The sequence below is a fragment of the Sycon ciliatum genome, chromosome 6 (genome assembly GCF_964019385.1).
Source record: "Sycon ciliatum chromosome 6, ocSycCili1.1, whole genome shotgun sequence".
Taxonomy (NCBI): Eukaryota; Metazoa; Porifera; class Calcarea; order Leucosolenida; family Sycettidae; genus Sycon; species Sycon ciliatum.
Genome location: NC_088648.1, coordinates 7,964,947 through 7,987,845, shown reverse-complemented (window position 1 = coordinate 7,987,845; position 22,899 = coordinate 7,964,947). Strand labels below are relative to the sequence as shown.

General features: G+C 47.3%; 1 protein-coding gene across 1 annotated transcript; it reads left to right on the top strand.

Annotated features, from left to right (window-relative positions):
• The first annotated feature begins 1,293 nt into the window (after positions 1–1,293).
• On the top strand, positions 1,294–22,386 carry LOC135820004 (uncharacterized). Its single transcript, XM_065333305.1, has 5 exons — positions 1,294–1,959; positions 5,924–7,783; positions 10,289–10,411; positions 16,566–16,733; positions 19,349–22,386. The coding sequence occupies exons 1-5, from the start codon at positions 1,872–1,874 to the stop codon at positions 21,727–21,729; spliced, it is 4,620 nt and encodes a 1,539-aa protein (XP_065189377.1). The 5' UTR covers positions 1,294–1,871; the 3' UTR covers positions 21,730–22,386.
• Positions 22,387–22,899: the final 513 nt, after the last annotated feature.

Genomic DNA, 22,899 nt, shown 5'->3' with positions numbered 1-22,899 from the left:
TTAATCATTGGCTCTCCATCCGAGTAAATACATTGCAAATTACGTGTGATTGGGTAAATTCACACCTACGACTATACAGAGTAATTATGTAGGATTAAATTATCAAGTGCGATAAAGTTATCTTGTTGGTATGTTGTTGGTCTGTTGTTGGTATGGTGTTTTGTAATTTTTATTGTTTAAGGATTCCCCAAAGGCTTTCGCCTATCGACGGGGTTTCCTAACTTTCCATAATACCGAATCTGTAAAAGAGGTGATGAGCAATAGGTGAGCAACTAAAGAGAAAAAGACATGGTCTAGGGCAGAGCTCTGCGCTTGAGCATATGATTGTAAGCGTACATGACTGGTGTGGTATATAAGTACTTATGTCGGTAACTCGAAACCATTGAGGACTGCTAAGAGTAGAACCTAATCAGTAACAAAATGAAATCGTCATAAGCGTGCGGGAATTGAAAATGAGAAAATTGTGAAGACACAAGAGAGATTGGGAGCTGTGTCGCAACTCTAACTTCTCTAAGCTTCGCGTATCACTGCGATCATTAGGCAACGAAAAGTGTGAAGAAAAATTAATGTGACTGTCAGTCTGTCACCACGCGAGGAGTGAAGTTTGGCATAAAATTATTGCATTTCACCGTGGGTGCTCAGCCCAACTACCATACAGGCACGCTCGTACTCTAGGTGGGAACCGCTTTGTGCTTTGAATGTAACACCAGAGGGCGTGATGCCGTTTTCGGCGGGCAGGCTTTTAGAAATAACGTTATCAATAACCAGTTAATATGTTATCAATAACGTTATAAATAACGTTACAATAACGTTACAATAACGTTTAAAAAAACAAAAACAAAAAATAACGTTATCATCATCATGCACACATTCTCACTGCTGAAGACCCAAGGGTGAAAATGTGGAGATACATGTACTAAACTATCGGAATTGCAATGTGAGGCCTTGGTAGTGGTGGTGACTTTAGGACCTTTTGCCTGGCACTTATAAATGAGGAGCGGGCTAGCGGTTGCTCTGTCGTCTCTTCCCATTGCCCACTCAATTCATTTGTTCGCTTTGTCAACGTGTAAACATATCTACCCGGAAGAGTGAGGTACATGAGTAGATCTACGTTAGAGATTGAGCGCGGAGACATAAAGCATTGGTAGTACGGCTGTAACTTGTAAGGGAAGTAACTGAAGTTAGTTGTGAGCAGTGAGAAGAAAGTGGCATTTAAAAGAACAGTGCCCCTTTTTAGGGTCCGCGAGTCGTCTCGCCCTTGCTAGCATATTTCAGCTACAAGTACCGGTATGTGCAGTTGGAAAGCTTGGTGTCTGGGAACCTCCTGACCACTATGGACGAGTCATTTCCGTGTTAGGCCCTCAGCGCAACGATGAAGATGCGTGTTGTCTACATTGCAGGCGCATGAGGAGCATGGCAAGATACCGGTAAGAATGATCAGAACATGGAGGAACCGCGAGTCTGTATGCAGAGCACATGCCTCATCGGCATAGCACTCAGTGACTGCCTACTGAGAAGTAAGCACCTGGAGCGTCTCTCAAGGAACCACAAGTCCCAGACATGCTACCGCGGTGATGCAGGAATTCGAAAATGACCAGTTCACACTGACAAGACGGCCTACATAGAGCAGATCATGTCAACTCAGTACCTTCTCACGCCGTGGGGCAAAATGTCCTCGCAGGTGCAACACACAAGACGATACGTGTCCTATTTTACCTTCGCTGCTGCTCCTGGAAGAAGCCCCACCAGAGCAAGCCAGCATCTAAACTCTAAACCTGCTCTCTTCCTATTTTGCCTTTCATCTCTCCAACCGTCTAGTATTCCTTTCATTGGGTGCTTGACGGGCAGGAGAAATTCCTGCGTTCAGGAGGATGCACTCGATACTTCTCCGAGCGGTAACCTGCTTTGTGTTATTGCTGCTATTGGAACATGCAGATTCCTGGCTCGTGAAAAAGCAAGGTATGTGAAATCTGCTCTATTCCACTTAGCACTTATCCCTATGGTTGGGGCTATTGGTAACCATTATCCACGGCCATACGAAATTATCCATTTTTTTACAGAATGAGAAGGAGCAGTTAGTACTACTTAGGATCCAATCACATTCGACCGAATATCGGATACGAAAAATATAATGTTGATTAGGATTTGACCGGTCCACAGACAGTCGATCTTTCACCTACTAGGAGCATGTGTTTTAAAAAGTGGCTTCGGTCCACCAAAATTGTGTGCGACAAAGTAGAAGTCAGGTCACGGGGACGAAATCAAAGACGCATAACTGTCAACATTCCCTCAACCCTGGAACCTTTGCATCCGTTGCATTATTTTCTTGAAAAATTCATCAAATTCAAATTCGTTACTTGTAGTACTCCCTCATTGATTTGTTTCCGTCTTCTCTTTGTGCCTTGTTCATGATTGTATTTTCCTCTTCCTCCTTTTCTTATATCACCACCTTCATCATTTTGCGAGAACTGTGGCAATACGCCCAGTGAGAAGGCAGATTTTGCCTGTGCTTCTGGTGAAATAAAATAAAGCTAAACAAACAAACAAACAAACAAACAAACAAACAAACAAACAATTCAGCTCATGCAGTGATATTGTATGACACCTAGGATCAACGGTACTGACATTCTACTGCCATCCACCTCTAGCATATCCTGGATGCGCAAATTTAGGGACCGGCGGATTCTGCTCGAAAAGGTGGCGGATTCTGCTCGAAAAGGTGGCAGATTCTGCTCGAAAAGCAGTGAAATTGGCAGAACCATACAAACGTTATGGCGGGCAATTCCTCGAATTCTGCTCCATTTTTTTATCCACATACCAAACATGCATGAAACTTACCAGAAAAAGTACCGAATTCTGCCAATTTTTCTGCCGGCAGCCGCAGAATCCGCCGGACCCTATGCGCAATCCAACAGCATTCCAACTTGGATTGTCAATTTACTGATGGTATTACTGGACATTAGAGCGTAACTTGGTCCTTTTCTATAAATAACCCCTTGGCACTCCATCCGTGTCTATCCATTTACGTCTACTTGACTCTACCGCTTCGTGTTTGTATAGCAATTATTGTTACAAACGGTGGTAAAAAAAACCGTGCCATAGAGCATAACACATATTCCTTCTTTGAGAAAAAATGGTACGGATGGCGTAACGATAATTGCTATGCAAACACGAAACGGCATAGTCAAGTAGACGCAAATGGACATCGAATTGCAGCAACAACAACAAAAAAGAAAAAAAAGCAGCAACAAAGTCAACTAAACGAGAGAGCTTGGAAGCTCAGGGCCCTACGCTATGCTTTTATGCTTTTTTGCCTAGCTCATCGTACATGTTATAAGAACTGAGACAAAAGTATTTGCAGAATTTATTGCGGATTGTTATTTCTCTAATAATTATCTTCTTTTGGTTTGCTCCTTCTTTTCTTTTTATCTCCTTATACTGTAAATCAACAAATGTTGGCCGATGAGAAATAGAAACCTCTCTAGTATGAGGGGTTGAGATGCACGTTATTTCCGACGTGACGCGCAATTTCACGTCAAATTTGAAATCGATAGGTATTTTTGCTCTCACATGCATCCATTGCTCAATAATGCATCAATTTCCTATATGACAAACTTTGGCCTGTGATTTACTTTGGCCGGTTGGTACCAAGCGGCGAAATCAGCGAAATGAAATCGCCAGCGAAAATTAGTTGATTTTAATACAGTAATCGGATTTTCTGGCCTTTTTGTAGTAAGACATGTACATTGACCTGTTGAGCCAATGACGACGCCGAATGCATGATTGCCTGTGGAGCACATTACATAACTTAGCAGTCTCCTAAAATACGTATCCTGTCCGACGGCAAAAGAGTCTGCAGATTTAGTTTTTCTGCGCTTCGCGGGATGTCTGCGACGCGAAAGTTCAGCTCGCGTTATTTGGCTCGCACGTCGAAAAATCAACGCGAGTGACCTGCTGCTCACGTGGAAATTTGGACATTACATAACTTTACAGTCTCCTATAATACGTATCCTGTCCGACGGCAAAAGAGGCTGCAGATTTAGTTTTTCTGCGCGTCGACGGGATGTCTGTCCTGACGTTCACTGGGACCGGCGCTGACTCTGCCGATCACGGGCGTTCTGGACTCAACGGGATGTCTGTCCTGACGTTGCCTGGGACCGGCGGACTCTGCCGATTACGGGCGTTCAGGAGTCGACGGGATCTCTCTTCCGACGTTTCCTGTGACCGGCGCTGAATCGCTCGTTCACGCTTATTTTGGAGACGACGCGATCTCTCTTCCAAAGTACATGTATGTTTATGCTGACGCTGTTTATGCTGACGCATCCTATCACCTATTCGGCGTCTATTCTTATTTAATTTCCTCCTCGTCTCCCTATTTCATTCCAAATCTCCCTCTACATCAGGGAGTCGTATACATAATACGACGAATATTGGTACGGTACGGGACAGATACAGGAGCCCGCAAATATTGTGGACAGCTGTTATGTACAATCCTGTAGAGCCTTTGTAGTCACAGATACGGGACAGATACGGGACAGATACGGGATAGCGCCAGGCGTGACACAAACAAACAAACAAACACACAAACAAACAAATACCAAATTAAAGCTGTGTGGACCCTGGCTAGCGCCAGACGTTACTGAAGTAACGTCTTCTGCATAGCTACGGGAATAATTATAAATTATCTACAATGTACATGTAGGTGTTCACATTGTAATGTTTTGTAATGGTCTGCGTGACAAAGGCCAATGCCATCAAACTGCAGTCGCGGCAGACAAGAGCCTTTCAAAAGCTGGCATAATTCGGGCATACTGGAAAACAGAATTCAGCAATTTACCGAACAAAATCCGCCAAGGGCTAATTATATTATTATTATTATTATTATTATTATTATTATTATTATCAGTTGAGACTAGGCATTGGCAGATTCTGATCGAAAAGCAGTGAAATTGGCATATTAAATCATACAAACCTTCTGGCGGGCAAGTCCTCGAATTCTGCTCCATTTCTTTATCCACATACCAAACATGCATGAACTTACCAGAAAAAGTACCGAATTCTGCCAATTTTTCTGCCGGCATTATCCGCAAAGGCCTAGGTGAGACACTTTGGGGAAGTCCCGGCGGCATAGCGTGGTACTTGCACTAGCAACTCCTGCTGCATACATAGCGCGCCGTAAGCGCGTTCTTCTCTATACAATAGTCATGTACTTTTAAAGCGTCTACACATAATGATAATAATACTTCACAAGCGGTTCCGCTGCCTCACGCTTTATTCATAGTGTCAGTAAAAGCGGCTCCACTGATTCCAATCGCATACCTTTATAATGCCTCCTTGCTATGGCTAGGGCCCGGTGTAATATGCCCGAAACTTTGCCGAAAATGCTTTTGGGAAATTCTCGTAAACCTTGCCGAAAATGCTCCCAAACCTTGCCGAAAATGCTCGGAAAATGCTCACTTTTTTGTAATCCTCAGCACACGCCGTGAAAACCAGGGAGTCAGAAAATACCGGTATTTTACGACTCCCTGGTCAAAACCATAATTATTTTCAATTCATACACTACCCAACAAGAAGCTAACCCACGGGAAGTGACGTTCTTGTTTGGGAAGTTTTTCTTCTCTCAATTTTGATACACAACGGCCAAGTGCTCCGTTTCCCCCAAAATGCTGCATCACGAGCCCAAAGTGCTGGGTTCGCGGATTGTACCGAAAATGCTCAAAAAAATGCCGGCATATTACACGGGGGCCTAGCTATGGCCCAGTTTCTGATTCCGCTGCAACCAGGCGCTAGGCCTGAGGGAGCCGTAAAAAGAGTTTAAAAAAAGTTACGACTCCCTGATTACATAATGCAGTACGCTCGTACATGTACATGACATTGTACTGTAATCATTATTTTGCATGGTTACTTGGCATGTGCGCTACAGATGGCGGTTGGTCTTCCTGGACGAGTGGCAGCTGTTCTGCGCATTGCGGCGGGGTCGGCACAGGAACGAAGACTCGCAAATGCAACAACCCGCGTCCAGCATACGGAGGAGCAAACTGCATCGGTTTATCGACGACTACGTCCTTATGCATCGGCCCGTGCAACGGAGGTTGGTCGGCGTGGAGCAAATATTTACCATGCACACAAACGTGCGAGGGCGTACAAACTCGCTTTAGATTATGCATCAACCCTCCGCCCTCCGGCGGTGGAAAGAATTGTGTGGGCAGCTCCCTAGAGAGGAGAGACTGTGGCGTGACGCAGTGCCCCGCGGTCGACGGCAAATGGTCGACTTGGTCCGACTACAGCGCCTGCAGCGCAACGTGCGAGGGAACCCAAACTCGAACCAGATCTTGCACCGCACCGACGCCAGCTCACGGAGGCAAGAATTGCCCCGGCAGCGCGAAAAGTGAATCTCAAGACTGTGGCACGACGGACTGCCCGGTAGATGGCAAGTGGTCGAAGTGGACGGCATACAGCGCCTGCAGCGCCACTTGCGAAGGTACAAAAACTCGAACAAGATCTTGTACAGCTCCCACCCCAGCTCACGGAGGTAGCAATTGTTCTGGAAGCGCCAGTGAAACGGACGACTGTGGTACGTCCGATTGCCCAGTAGATGGCAAGTGGTCGACTTGGTCTGCCTACAGTGCCTGCAGTGCCACTTGCGAAGGAACGAAAACTCGGACGAGATCTTGCACAGCTCCCGCCCCAGCTCACGGAGGCAGCAAATGTTCAGGATCCTCAAGCGAATCAAAAGACTGTGGCACGATCGACTGCCCAGTGAATGGCAAGTGGTCGAAGTGGACGGCATACACCGCTTGCAGTGCCACTTGCGAAGGAACGAAAACTCGGACGAGATCGTGTACAGCTCCCGCCCCAGCTCACGGAGGCAGCAAATGTTCCGGAGCCTCAAGTGAGACGGAAGACTGTGGCACGACTGACTGTCCAGTGAATGGCAAGTGGTCGAAGTGGACGACATACAGCACCTGCAGTTCAACATGCGAAGGAACGAAAACTCGAACAAGATCGTGTACAGCTCCCGCCCCAGCTCACGGAGGCAGTAACTGCTCTGGAAGTTCCGGTGAAACAAAAAACTGCGGCGTATCCAGCTGTCCAGTTGATGGCAAATGGTCAGCGTGGTCTGTATATAGCACGTGCACGTCGAGTTGCCTAGGAAACCAAAGCCGCACGAGGTCGTGCACAGCGCCGTCTCCTGCCCATGGGGGCAAGAACTGCTCCGGAAGCTCAACCGCAGTGCAAGCATGCGGTGCAGTTCATTGTCCGGTTGACGGGAAATGGTCGACCTGGTCCAATTACAGCACCTGCAGCGCAACGTGCGTGGGAAGCCAAACGCGAACCAGATCCTGCACCGCCCCGATACCCGCTCACGGAGGCAAGAATTGCTCGGGCAGCGCAAGCGAAGCCCAGGACTGCGGCGCGTCCGACTGTCCCGTCGACGGCGAGTGGTCGCGATGGTCGGCGTTCCTGGCGTGCAGCGCCACGTGTAACGGAACCAGGACACGCACAAGACGCTGCACTTCGCCAGCACCGGCCCACGGCGGAAAGTCGTGCTCCGGTAGCGCTGGCGAGCGTCAGAACTGCGCACCGCTCGTCCATTGCCCGATCGACGGTCTCTGGTCGCCATGGTCACCAGCACGTGGTCCGTGCAGCGTGACATGCGGGGGACTGGGAACGCGCTACCGCAGCAGAACCTGCAGCAGTCCAGCTCCACAGTACGGTGGTCAAAACTGCACTGGAAACAGAACAATGGATGTCTCCTGTTCCTCCACAGAATGCCCAAAAGGTGAGAAGCAAGGAGTACATGTAGTAAAACTACTAAAATACCGACATTTTACTACTCCCTGGTGAGAAGTCTTCTGTAGAGTGCTGTCTCACATCAGTTGGTCATGTGACTAAATTTGTGCAGAAAGTGATCATGTCATGTGACTAATTTTGTGCAGAAAGTGATCATGTCATGTGACTAAATTTGTGCAAAAGTGATGTCGTGTGACTAAATTTGTGCAGAAAGTGATCATGTCATGTGACTAAATTTGTGCAGAAAGTGATCATATCATGTGGACAGTGGAACCAACATGACCGACATCATGTGACCCATAGATGCAGGATTTGAGTGGAGTTGGAACCAACATGGCTGTCCCACTGTATGGTCATGGGATAGATGTGACACCACTCTGTCCAGAGGAGTTCTTGCGAGATGCGTTCTCCTTGCCCGGTGCAGGATGAAGCAATCGGCACAGGCCACTGAGGGGAATTCTTCGACGTCGTCTCTGCGGCCTTTGGACAATCCTTAAACGAGAGAGCTTGGAAGCTCAGGGCCCTACGCTATGCTTTTTTGCCTTGATGACCTAGACAAAAAAAAGCATAGGGATGTTATAAATTCTTTAAAAAATTCCTTTTTTTTAAGACACAACCTGGGATTCGAACCCGCACTATCGCGCGTCCTGCATGCATCCCCCGATACACTTCGCATACATACTAATTCTTCCAAGTTGTTTCACATTGTGATCTTGCATTTGAAAGCCCTATTTGAATATGCATTGTGGCCAGCCGTCTTTGGTGGCACGGTACGGTAGGGGATAGGTACGGGACAGGTACGATCGAGGGTAATACGACACCGTCTCCCGTACCGTACCATCAAACACAGCTGGCCACATACAGCTGCCCGCAATATTCAAATAGGGCTTTCAAACGCAAGATAATAACGTAAAGCAACTTGGAAGAATGGGTATGAATGCGAAGTGTATGGGGGAATGCATGTAGGGCGATAGTGCGGGTTCGAATCCCAGGATATGCCTGAAAAAAAAGGAGAATTGAAAAATTTATAACATCCTATGCTTTTTTGCCGTCAGATATGGATAGCGCCAGGCGTGACACAAACAAACACACAAACAAACACCAAATTAAAGCTGTGTGGACCCTGGCTAGCGCCAGACGTTACTGAAGTAACGTCTTCTGCATAGCTACGGGAATAAAAATCAATCAATCAATCTAAACATACCGGTGGATAGCAGAAACATTTATTAGAATCCTGAAATGATCACATCACAAGCTCATGGTCACACATGTATAAGTTTATCCAGAAGCACCCCCCCCCCCCCCCATCCAGGCTGTCGATTTGGACAGGGTAGACTGAGGATGTATTAAACACCATACCAGCTCCTTTCATGGAGTGCCCATTTCCCAACTTGCTTCATTGCAGACTCGGAATGCAACAAAATGATGTGTATAATTATGCTGTTATAAGAACTGAGAGGATGAGCCAAGGAAACAAGTGTAACATGGAAAAATGTGGGCACAAGACAAGGTATGCGATCAAGTCCACCAACTAAACCAGATTTTGAACAGTCAGATGTGCACAATGTAGCACAGACCTAACTTGTGCCCACATTTTTCCATATACTGTTATGATTGGGATACTACAAGGGAAGTGTTTTGACACATCAAAAGGTTAATAGTAATGGCATTGCTCGCCACGCATGTTAACACCCTTCCAATCTGCTCAGCCATTCCTGATCCGAGGCTGCCTAACAGCTTACGGCACAAGAACCGTATTTCCGGAGTATACACCGCACTGGAGTATGCCCCCCCCCCCATATTTTGCCACGAAATACGGACATCTATCCTATTTATCGACGTCAATTTGATCATGGGATTATACACCGCATCACCCTTTTCTGGGGTGAACTTTAAGTGTTCAAAGTGCGGCTTATACTCCGGAAAATACGGTACCTGAACTCGGATGGTGAGCCAATATAGTTATGATAAAGAAAGGAAACTCGTAACGTTTTGTCCCTTTCCTTTCTTTATGGTACCTGAACTGTTGCCATGGTTACCAGGCAGACCCAGTGAGGTCAGACGGAATGATGCAGGGGTCTAATGGCTACAGTGACCATAACAGATTTTGTCCCCTTACTCCTTACTCTCTGTACGCGGGTGCGAGTGTGTATACAGTCAACTTCGCTTCTAACGACACTCGGCGGGGCATCAGAAAAGTGTCGTTATTCACAAAGTGTCGTTATACCCGAAGTCTCATTGTATGTATTACAGTGGGATGGGACTTTGCTCTGGGCATAGAAATTATGTCGTTATTCGCGAATTGTCGTTATATCCGCAGTCGTTATTAGCGAAGTTGACTGTATGTGTCTCTCTGTATGTGTGTGTGTGTATGTGTGTGTGTGTGTGTGTATGTGTGTGTGTGTGTGTGTGTGTACGTGCGTGTGTGTACGTGCGTACGTGTGCGTGCGTGCATGTGTGTGCGTGAATGTGTGTGTGTGTGCTCGTAATGCAGAAACAGAGCTGACCAGCCCACCAACATCATTGGCTGCTACAACCGACCGTAGCAGTTTGAAGAAGAAAGCAGTGAAAGTGCTGACCAGCAATGGTCTACCGGTCTCATCGTCTTCATTCCTCAGTAAGACGGCTAATTACCGGTGCACGGCACACTTGCATACTTTTCTTAACTTAAGGAATCACACTCGCAAGGGAGAGAAGGCAAAGGACAATTTTTAGTGATATAACGAACCATGAATTTTACGAACGAAGAATCTAGCGAACACCACTCAAGCGAATGAACGACGGTAAACCGGGAGCTTGTGGCCAGGCACAAGGGGTACATGGCTCCGCGGCACTTGACTGCATGCAGCGGAGCAGAGCGGTTCCGCTAACACTCACCATTCGTGGTACCGCCGCGGTCATGCTTGACGTTTTTCTATCTTGTTTTACCTGCCTGTGCGCGCAGGTTGCGGAATCAAAATTCAATTAAAAAAATTGGAATAGTATTATTCCCGCGTATAAAAAAATACTAAGCCGCGATCGCGGCTTGCAACTTTTGATCAAGCCGCAATGCGAAAGCTCGTGGTGAGCCACGACCTCGCTGCACCAGCTCGCGCCGCAGTCACTATGGTAATGATGACGTTTCCTCCCGCAAATGACGAGCAGCGGAGCCGCAGTGGAACCCAGCCCTATGCAGGGTCTGGTGGAGTGGTGGTCTGCCAGTGACGTACGAAGAACACATAGCGTCAAAAGTGGCACAAAGTACCAGTGGGTACCACGCTATGCAGTGGGAGTATCGGAGCATCCACGCTGAGGACGGCTTGTGATTGGCAGAACAGCCCCTCAGTACTGTACCCTGATGGGATGATTTTTTTAATACACAAAACAGCCGGATTCGCGGCCGCATCACCTGACGTGTTTAGGAACACACATCAAGCAAATACGTTCACATCGGCGGGCCACCACTTCGCCCATATATCCTCAGTGTCGAATGCAGACTTCACAAGTGAGCCCGGGGAGAGGGGATAAGTCTCTCAAGAAGCGGGCTTACACAAGAACCTAGATAAAATGTAGTGAGGTACATGATGCAATAAGAACTGTGCTGCTCAACGAAATCCGACTTGAAGTTCAAAATCTGCGCCGCACAGATTTCGGCTCCTGCGGCCCTGAGCTGTTCGCACTGGCAAATTGCACGCACTCATCATGCCCCCAGCATGTGCAAGTGACGTTTCCCGCACGGGACACGAAAGCGCGGGAACTGCGACCTCACAACGACAAACAAGTAGAAAAAGGGGGAAATATGAGTTTTCTCTGGACGGACGGCGCGCGCTGACCACGAGCGCAGACCAACTAGAGCACGTTCCATATGGTCGATGATGTAACCAAAATCATTTTGCGGCGCTGGTTATGGACTTCGGGTTGGAGTTCATTGAGCTCCACTGTACTGTCCCCACAGGATACCGCGATTCCGCGGACGCGGAATTTTCCGCGTTTTTGGTTATCATCCACGTTTTCGTAAGATTTCGCATAAATCCCGCGTTATTCATGAGAATGTACAAGAAAATAGTGCATGCTGTCGAAAATGTACTACAAAGTCGCATGGGTTCATGAGTTTGTACGACAAAGTTGTATTCTTGCATGAGACTGCACGCTAAAGTTGTACCAGTGACAGATAACTCGTGCATAATAGACACCCTTAGCAAAAAACGTTATGTTGTAACGGTATTATCGTAAGGGGGAAAATACTGTGATTTGGGTTCGACCTTTAGCAATATGCACGCTATTTTTAGTACGCTGCTGCCACGAGAATAGCTTTGATTTCGCGCGGTACAACCATTTTTGTCACCATATACGTGATACAAGGTGAAATGCGTACGGACTATGCAATATTTGGCCAAAACAAGTACCGTTCGTCACAACGATAAATCAGTCCCCATAACGTTTATACGCTGCAGCTTCAACGCTATTTGGGTGATCAAGGTACGAGTACCGTAAAAAATAGCGTTACCGTCGTTTGCTAAGGGTGTCTAATGACCGCATTAACCCGCATATTTGCCGCATAACCCCGCATATTTGCCGCACAACGGCCTGTTTTCGCCCGCATAATTATGCGCATAATTTTAGGATTTTGTCCTCGTTATTAGGGACGTTTAGCAATGCGAAAATTCGAACTTTTGGTGGTGGCGATATTTCGCGAAAATCTGTTTCGAAAAAGAAAACTTGTGAGGTTTAGCAATGCGAAACGACTTTTTCTCGAAGTTATTTGAATCTTATAGTACCGTACCGTATATGCAGCTCAGTCTCAAGCAGGGGGCTGTAAAATTACTACTCCCTGTAGTGGAATGCGTACCGAGAAAAGAGAAAGTTACTTTCGCAAATCACTGCAACTTCGCGTCCAAGTTTTCGAAGTTTCGACCTTTGTTTCTGTACTCATTCCCAGACTCGAATTTTCTTTCGAACTTTCGCGTTGCTAAACGTCCTTAGTCTGTGGGGACAGACTGTACTATATTTTCTCTAATAAAACCCAGATCTCCGATAATGACTCGGGTTGAGGCTGGTTGTTTGAAACAAGAAGTATTTTTTTCTCTAATAAAATCCCAGATCTCCGATAATGACTCGGGTTGAGGCCGGTTGTTTGTAACAATAAGCGCCCAGTCTCTAATACACTCTAGTAATAGCAGCACGGGCCACAATTAGAGTATGCAACCATACATTGACTACTCAGACTAATAGAGGGTGGTGGCGTTCCTACGGCGAATGCGGAAAACTCGGCTTCCCGAGCCGAGTCTCACGCGAACCGTGAAATCTGTTTATTAGTGCAGCATGCCAAGCACGTACTTGTGCGGAGGCGATTGCTTGCTTTCTGGTCCCTCTGCTATTGTACAGCATCAGTTTCGATAGCACCCGTTCGAGTTCAGGTTTTTAGAAAATCCTTGATATGGTCAGTTTGTGCCTTCTGATACTGGAAATGGCTTGATAGTAGAGCATTGAAAAAGGAATAGCACAGTCAGTAAGTAACGAAGGTAGAACTGTCACTGAAATAATATGAACCTCGTGCTCAGGCTCTTATTACAGTCCATTTCAAAACTATAGACGCGTACCTAGGCAAAAACCGTTATGCCAGCATCTATACCACATAAAATCTGTGATCACTTTGTGCATAAATTTTTCCAAATTGGGCGTCTGTTATCCAATCCTTTAGAAACTATATGAGAGTAATTGTGGAGCGATCCTGAGCAATATTCCGAAAACTATTCTCAAAAAGTTCCAGCCAAATTTGAAATATTTCAAAAACCCTACGCGTCTATAGTTTTGAAATGCACTGTAGAGAAAATCTGGTGTGCTGACTGCACTGCACAACGGCCTGGTAAAAGTTGTACGACCTTGGCAATGTCCTGATTGACTCGTGCCATACCACTCACAGGACTGCACTGCCATGCCATGCCATGCCACTGCACTGCTGTCTGCACCAGGGAGTAGTACAATACGGTCTGGTCTGCACTGCTCGGTGACCTTGAGTCTACACTGACCCCCTCCGGCTCTGGAGTGCAGTTACTTGTACAACTTAATTAAACCCCGTTTGACCCCAGCTAGCTGGCTATGCCGGGTCCGTACTACTCGACCTGCACTGCAATGCAGACCTGCACTGCAATGCAGACCTGCACTGCAATGCTGTGCTGTGCTGTGCTGTGCTGTGCTGTGCTGTCTGAAGGCAGTTATTCTACCTCTATACTACATGCATGTTGTGTGCATTGCAACAAGATTGCTGTCCTGTGCCAACACCAGTGTCCTGGACCCGGCGGACCTTTTGCCCCCATTTAAATTTCGCCTGCCAGCAATGCTGTAGCCCCAATGACCCGTACCCAGTTTTCCCCCCCTTTTCATTTGCCTGCAATGCCATGTAGTGCACCTTGCTGCTGGATCAGCAGGGTGTCATTTGCTTTTTATGCATTCACATCTACTAGATAGTCCACTAGGCACATTCACAGGGTTGAACTGCCTTTCAATTTGTTTTGTTCCCCTTGGAGGCTTACCTGTAGTGTTGTTGGCATCTCTACCTATAGACTGTTGAGATGAGCTGAGCCAGCTGTGTAGAATAGCAGGCAATCACAATACAAACTTAAGAGGCTCAATGAGCCCCAGAGAATGATATTCATTCCACTACCCCAGCTGGACTGCTCTGGTGGACTTCTGGCAGCGAGTGGCTAGCTCTGGGGAAGAGTCGAGACTGTTAGTATCCAGGCCTACAGAGGACCACTGAGGCTACACTGATATTGCACTGTCGGGCTGATCACTCCATGCCTTGCCAATACTGTAGCTTCCCATGGCCTGGATAAGCTCGCCTACTCATAAGCCCAGGTAAATAACAGTAGTAGTAATAAGAATACACACAGGTTTGCATGTACAGTTGTAGCAAGTGAAATCCGACACTTGGCATAAGGGACTGCACCATGCAGTCTGCAGCCCCTGCAGCCCTGCATACGTACAGTACATGTGTTACATACAACTAATGTTACGTTATCTGTCTGATGACAAAACTCGTACTCATCACAGTCAAGGTTCAAAAGGTGCTGGCAAAAATGAATGGGGATTGGATACCAACACTCCTTATGTGTACCATATTTGTGAACTGTGTGTATCTACGCTGTGACCTTTCGATCTGTTTGGGATGCATACGGCTCTATAGTACAAATTAGGTGCAGTGCATTACATCATTGATGTCCATTTGTGGCGCTGTCCCCTATGGCAAGTATCGGATTTCACTTGCCACAACTGTAGTTCAAGTAGCCCGAATAAAACAATAATTATGGGGTTAACGTATCTGTAAAAACTCGGATGTTAAGCCAACAGTCGGCATATGTACAGAGACATAACTAGTAACTTAAAGGTCCCTTTCTCTTTACAATTATTTTATTTATTATAACGTATCTGTCTGCAGGAATAAGTTCGGTGAAACATTCGAATGTGACGTACAATTGATAGTAGCTACTAGCTAGTCGTAGTCGGGGATAGCTACTAGCTAGTCGTAGTCGGGGATAGCTACTAGCTAGTCGTAGTCGGGGATAGCTACTAGCTAGTCGTAGTCGGGGATAGCTACTAGCTAGTCGTAGTCGGGGATAGCTGCATGAAATGTACTTTAAATGTTGATCTTTACTGGATTTCAACCTTCCCGTGTCCCCTGAACCTGTCCAGCTAGCCCAGGTCTGGGGTAAAGGGCGCACACAATTCGGCCGTAATAGCAGTGCGTGGCGTGCTCGTCTTCTTCTATAATATTATTAGGGCTGAAACGATCATTCAATAACTCCTAACGATCGACCAATATCATTAACGATCGATATATTGGTTTTATCGATTCTTGTCGGCTCTACCCGTGTACTTTGAACACCAGTTTATGAAGAAATTCCACGATACCTTTGCTAGGTTAGAAATGTGTGGCTCTGCACTGTTGACGTCTCGCTGGTTTATCAACATGAACTAGAAAATGTCATGTTGTTTCTAGAGCGAATAATCTTGTCATCACTCTCTGGCAACTGCTCTAATCTCCGACCTCTCCCACAAATGAAGCGAAAAGACAAAGTCTTCTCTCCCGATCTCTTCCAAAGCCACAAATCAGTTTTACTGCGCTTAGAAGTACATGATTGTACTCGTATTCACTATCGGATGGAGTGCAAGGGCTAGAATACTGTCACTGATATGCACACTTGAGAGGGACGAAAAGCGTTTCTTTTCGTCCCTCTCAAGTGTGTGTACTAGGCTCTGCACCTTGGTGTATTGAGCACTCTCACGAGCAACCACAACTCCCTCCGAGTTTGTCACTCATATACATGCATAAAAATCATTAGCACTCGTTTTGAACACTAACGATTATCGATTGCACTCTTAACAATCGATATGCGAGTTATCGGTATAATTGTTTCGGCCCTAAATATTATTATCTCGATTTTTTCGTATGTGCACGTTCGGGGCTCTTCTCCGCCTTTTCCTCGCGAATAAAAATTGAATACCTCGGATCAGCGTATAAGCCAATGTCCACATACAAGCTTGTCTAATGTCAATTTAAAAATCAGATAAGCCGCTGGACTTATCCACGGGATTCTACGGTTGTAGCCTGTGGTGCTTTTCGAGAGGAGCTTGAATTATTTCAAACGGTCGTAGCACTGAGGGGGGGGGGGGGGAGTAATATTCAAGAGGGGCTTCTAATCTAATGAGGACGGGATTTTTAATTCTTTTTCACAGCAAGGAAAGGTCAGCAGTGTTTGTTCTTCTTGCCTTGTTCTTTCCCTGCATCTCAGAGACACTGCATCGCTCAGGCGCAGCAGCGCAATCGCATCTAGCGTTCATCAGGTCGGTCAGCGCTAGCCACATCATCCTGCCCGATCGCTGGACTGGTGGGGCGGTTACATCACCATCGTCAACCTCACTGCTCGTGTTCGACCCGATCAGATCCAACTCATCAAAAGGTGGGGGAGGTAGCAGTGACTCTGTGTTTGGCCCTCTGCACACTGCCTACATAGAACATCCAGTACCAAATCATAAAAAAACCTGAAAGGCAACTTTTCCAAGCCTGCATTCAGACAGTTATTTTGCATGCAACACACAGCATTGCAACTTTTGACCTTGTGCAGTTGCGCAAGTGGCAGTGTGAGAGCAGGGAGCCGTACATAGTATTTGGTTTGTATGACTGTCTGGTGAAGGCAGGATACACGCAGAAAAGTTGCCTCGTAGCAAGTTTAGGGTCAGTACTTTGTCTGAAAGGATTGGGCAGCTTTTCAGGCTTCCGGCCAGATTCTTGTAGTTGTCTTTGAAACCTGTATTTACGTTGAGGGTGTTGTTAGATGATCCTTCTGCATTCAACGAATGCTTGTTCCTCGATCAACCTGCTCATTCTGTGAGACACGAGGGTTTACGCCACAACACACACACACACACACACACACACACACACACACACACACACGTCAGTAACAGGGGCGTCACACACGGTACAACCAGCACGACCATGGTCGTACCACTTTTCGTTCAGGATGGTCTGCCAAATTCATCTAAAAAAGCAATTATAAGAGCGCTAAAACATGCCCTGCTGGCCTAAAAATAAGATTTCCCCCGGGGGACACCCCCCCCCCCCCCCACACACACCCCCGGGACACCCCTGGTCGTACCACTCTCCACTGCCCTGTGTGCCGTCCCTGAGTAAGAAATCCATCTCGGACACGTCCACGTCGTCCACAGTGAGCACGTATGACGGCCGCGTAGTACTTGCAGAACCGCTTGAGTTCATCCCATGTACGGGCATGCACTGCTGGACGAGTTCATCAGCCAACTGGGTCGTGTATTCAGAGTTGATTTTCTGCTGTACGAATGCCCGACGCGTGTACAGTTACAACTTGTCTTGTTCCGTTAAAAAAATCCCCTTTAGGATTTAGTCACTCGTGTTTAGTAGCATAAAAACGAGCAGGACGAAGGCAGTGTCTAGAGTATCTACATGTGATGTACAGTGAAACCTGTCTCAGACGACCACTCTAGGGACCTTCAAAATATGGTCTCTGTTACCAGGTGGTCTCCATATCCAGGGTTATTTGACTGGAAATAGCATCCCTTGATCCTGGTTTCAGTGGTCTTCTTGGACAGGTGGTCGCCTTTTCCGAGTGGTTGCCTTTTCCGAGTGGTTGCCTTGACAGCTTTTACTCTATACTCTAGTTTCAGAAATTTTCGGTGCTCAATATTTTCGGTATGAGAGCAAAAAGCTAGGTTAGGTGAACAGAAATTTTCGGTGCTCAATATTTTCGGTATGAGAGCAAAAAGCTAGGTTAGGTGAACAGAAATTTTCGGTGCTCAATATTTTCTGTATGAGAGCAAAAAGCTAGGTTAGGTGAACAGAAATTTTCGGTGCCAATATTTTCGGTATGAGAGCAAAAAGCTAGGTTAGGTGAACAGAAATTTTCGGTGCCAATATTTTCGGTATGAGAGCAAAAAGCTAGGTTAGGTGAACAGAAATTTTCGGTGCTCAATATTCTCGGTATGAGAGCAAAAAGCTAGGTTAGGTGAACAGAAATTTTCAGTATGAGAGCAAAAAGCTAGGTTAGGTGAACAGAAATTTTCGGTGCTCAATATTTTCGGTATGAGAGCAAAAAGCTAGGTTAGGTGAACAGAAATTTTCGGTGCTCAATATTTTCGGTATGAGAGCAAAAAGCTAGGTTAGGTGAACAGAAATTTTCGGTGCTCAATCTTCTCGGTATGAGAGCAAAAAGCTAGGTTAGGAACAGAAATTTTCGGTGCTCAATATTCTCGGTATGAGAGCAAAAAGCTAGGTTAGGTGAACAGAAATTTTCGGTGCTCAATATTCTCGGTATGAGAGCAAAAAGCTAGGTTAGGTGAACAGAAATTTTCGGTGCTCAATATTCTCGGTATGAGAGCAAAAAGCTAGGTTAGGTGAACAGAAATTTTCGGTGCTCAATATTTTCGATATGAGAGCAAAAAGCTAGGTTAGGTGAACAGAAATTTTCGGTGCTCAATATTCTCCGTATGAGAGCAAAAAGCTAGGTTAGGTGAACAGAAATTTTCGGTGCTCAATATTCTCGGTATGAGAGCAAAAAGCTAGGTTAGGTGAACAGAAATTTTCGGTGCTCAATATTTTTGGTATGAGAGGAAAAAGCTAGGTTAGGTGAACAGAAATTTTCGGTGCTCAATATTCTCGGTATGAGAGCAAAAAGCTAGGTTAGGTGAACAGAAATTTTTGGTGCTCAATCTTCTCGGTATGAGAGCAGAAAGCTAGGTTAGGTGAACAGAAATTTTCGGTGCTCAATCTTCTCGGTATGAGAGCAAAAAGCTAGGTTAGGTGAACAGAAATTTTCGGTACAGAGAAGCAGTTCCCTATTGGATTATGTGTGTTAGTGTTTGTTCGGTGTATTGAAATTTTAGGTATGAAGCAGATGCACCGAAAGTACCGAAAATAAAAGTACACCGAATATTTGTGAAACTACAGCACTCTACGTAACATTGCTGGCCACACTTTACTGGCATTCTCTCAAGTTCCTATTTCTTCTGCCCCGTTTCTGTTGCCGTCGTGCTCTTGTAGATTCCGGCGCAGCTTCTTCAGCCATGGCGATGGCACACGTCGTTGCTATCGCCATTGGCTCGCTCGTGTTTGGCGTACTGCTGATCATTATATCCCGCCGTCGCTCAAAGCCGCACAGCCCGACAGACAACAGTGGTAGCGAGGAATACTCAATGCCCAGCATCGACCGCCAGCACAATGCCGGTGTCGTGATGGCCAACAACACGGCGTATGGCTGTAGCTCCGACCTTGCCGTGTCGGCTAATGAAGGCAGCCAGGACAGCGTTGCCACGACAAACATGGAGATCGCTACACACACGCGTGATGACCTCACGGAGAGGGGATACGAGACCTATGCGAGCATGTCGGATCTTGTCGCCGGCACGCTTGACGAGAGTGACCGGTGTGGCAGCGGTGCGAATGCAACACCCGCCGACAACACGTATGCCATGACGCATCACAACAGCACTGACCAACACAGTGATGGAGTCAGCATCGACGCCTATAGCTGCAGCCAAGATAGCGCTACTGGAAGTGATGAGAGGCCACCGGTCGCATGTGAACGAGAGGATTCGGATGAGAGTCGACACGACGTGTACGCGTGCATTTCAAGAGTGGACGTGCATAGCAAAACCTGTCACGGGAGAAGCAACGAGAACGCCATGCATCAGAACGATGCGTACGGCTGCGTGCCTGCCTGCGACAGCAACGCAGCTCCCAGGCCGGACGCCACACCAAGTCCTGAAGCACATAGCTACGATCAGAATTGCGTCAGGGCGAACGATGAAACCTCCGCTGGCCAACGAGATGACCGCCACGCGAATGACAATGTGACATACGCATGCGTTCCACACTCGGCCATGCTCCAAGGTGGAAACTGCAGCAGGGGTAACGAGATGGAGACGCAGTACAACGTCACCTACGGCTATTGGAAAGACTCTTCCGCGTCCAGTAGTTCACGTCCAGCTAGGCAAAAGATGGATTCCGGCGGCAATGACAATGACGTATACACGTCTGTTGCTGGTGCGGCCGCATTCAACACACACGGCTATCGGAAAGACTCTTCCGCGTCCAGTAGTTCACGCCTAGCCTGCCAACAGACGGATATCGGCAGCAGCGACAATGACGTATACACGTCCGTTGCTGGCGCGGCCGCATTCGACACCGATGACCACTGCAATGGTAGCAACTTGGGCATGAGTGACAATGTCGCGTATGGTGATCGGAGAGACTCTTCCATGTCCAGTAGTGCATATTTCACCCTCGAAAAGACGGATTCCTGCGACAACCATGACGATGTATACACGTCTGTTGCTGATGCGGCCGCCGCATTCGACAACGACGACCACTGCAACGGTGCCGAGATTGATATGCACGACAATGACGCATACGCCTGTGCGTCGGCGGCGGCCTCGAGCTGCAACAACGACTCCCTCGCACTCACGGCTGTGCCGCACACCGGCGTTACCCAGGATGGTGGGGCCAGGTTGCACGACGGGACTCCCGCCAGGCGACCAAACAAGTCTGCGGCGAACGATTACCAAATGTGCAGTCGTAATCCTGGCTCGGCTGCCTTCGGAGATGGCAATCGCGGCGGAGACAACGGGACCGAAATGCATGACAACGGTGCGTGCAGTTTGGGACAAGCCTCTGCTGATTCAAGTGCCCAAGTCCGTACTTGCCAACAGAGTGATTCGGGCGGGGACACGCATGACATCTACGACTGTGTCTCCGACTCAGCGAGGCTCCATGCTCGCACTCGCACCGGGAGAGATGACGAGATCGACATGCACAGAAATGACGCGTACGGCCTCACGCCTGCCAGCAACTGCGGCCAAAACTCACCCGCAACGAATGCCGAAGAAGCCCTTACCTGCACGCACCATGATGGAAAGCCGAGTGTGGGGATTCCGACGTGCCAGCAAGATGGGGCCACCAGTGGTTGTAGCGGCGAGACTTACGAATCCATTCCCCATCCGACCATGGTCGGACAGGGCAACAGCATTGGCGAAGTGGATGACATCATCATGCACGACAACGATGCATACGACTGTTGCCATGGCAGCATTGGCGAAGTGGATGACATCATCATGCACAGCAACGATGCATACGACCGTTGCCAGCGCAACTTTACTGCATCATCACATGATGTCGTTCGCATCGGCATCGGCGAAGGACAAGGTGCTACCAGGAAAGATGCTGCTGAGAATGATGATGCCGTCGAGAACGGAACCGAAGTCTATGCGTGCGTCCCTGATTCGCCAGCACCCACGCACAGTGGAGGTGATCACCATACAGGAGGCATGGGCATAGTCCTGAGCAGCAACGAGGCGTACGCCTGTGGTATATCGGTTGGCAACAGTGCACACGAAGAGGATTATTACGCCGCTGCTTCATTTTAACACCACGCTACACGCCTTGCATGGAGAAGCTGCCTGCTGGCAATGCAGCGGAGTCTGCGCTTCATGGCGAATTAGCGGACTTTGACTGGCCAATGAATGCAATCAGCTGGAACACAGTCAATATGCCAACCCGACAGACACGCATGAATGCACCCCTCACACGAGAATCTGCCAGAACACAGAATATTATGTATACTAGTATAATAATCCCAGCTCAATGCTCAAAATTAATCATCAGGAGTTGCATTGAAGCTCTGCACGTCTTAACACGCGCATTGAAGCTCTGCATGTCGTGCATGGAGCACTTTGATCCGCCATCTTTTAAAAGTTCTTCTGTGAATGCACCACTCCACAGCTTCGGACTTGACATTACGCCTCTAAAACGTAAGATAACAATCATGTTCTACATGTATGTGCAGCGTTGCTGTCTCCCATTTCTAGCCAGGAAAAATTACGACTCCCTGTGTCTAGCTATCTCGCAATCACTTGCACTGCCGTGTTACTGACTTTCAACCAGGGAGTCGTAAAAATACCACTCCCTGCTTTCAACCAAGTTATATTTTAAATTTTGACTTGATATCACAGCACATTTCCTGAAGATGAGCCTTGCCGCATGCCCGTGATTCCGGATGATTAAAAAAAAATCTTTTTCATTGATTGGTGTAGCCCAGAGCTGACCGCTTGAAGAGTGCTGTGAGGATGTGCGGTTATAAAGGATGCCTCAGGGAGTCGTAAAATTCTGCGACTCGATCGCTGATCGAGAAGAGTGTAACAGCAGCAGGGAGCACTACACCAGGGAGTCGTAAAATACCGGTATTTTACGACTCCCTGCCCTACACATACGTATGTGTAGGGCTCCCTGCTGTACGGTGTACTGGTGCCTTTGCTTGCGACTGAACCTGTTCTGGATCGGCCAGCACATGTTGTGCATGCTCCAACCTGGAACCCGTAGCAGCCTGAGCAGCTCAGTTTTTCCACGGTGAAACCTGGCGGGAGCATCGATTTGGGTCCAAAATTATCGCTCTTGGGTTGCATTTTACCAGGGAGTAGTAAAATACCGGTAGTTTACGACTCGATGTATTTATTGCACTCACTGTATACCGTACAAAGTAACTTGTAAATTTCGTTGAATTCTATCAAGCTTGGCACAAGCTTGGCGCAATTTCCCCA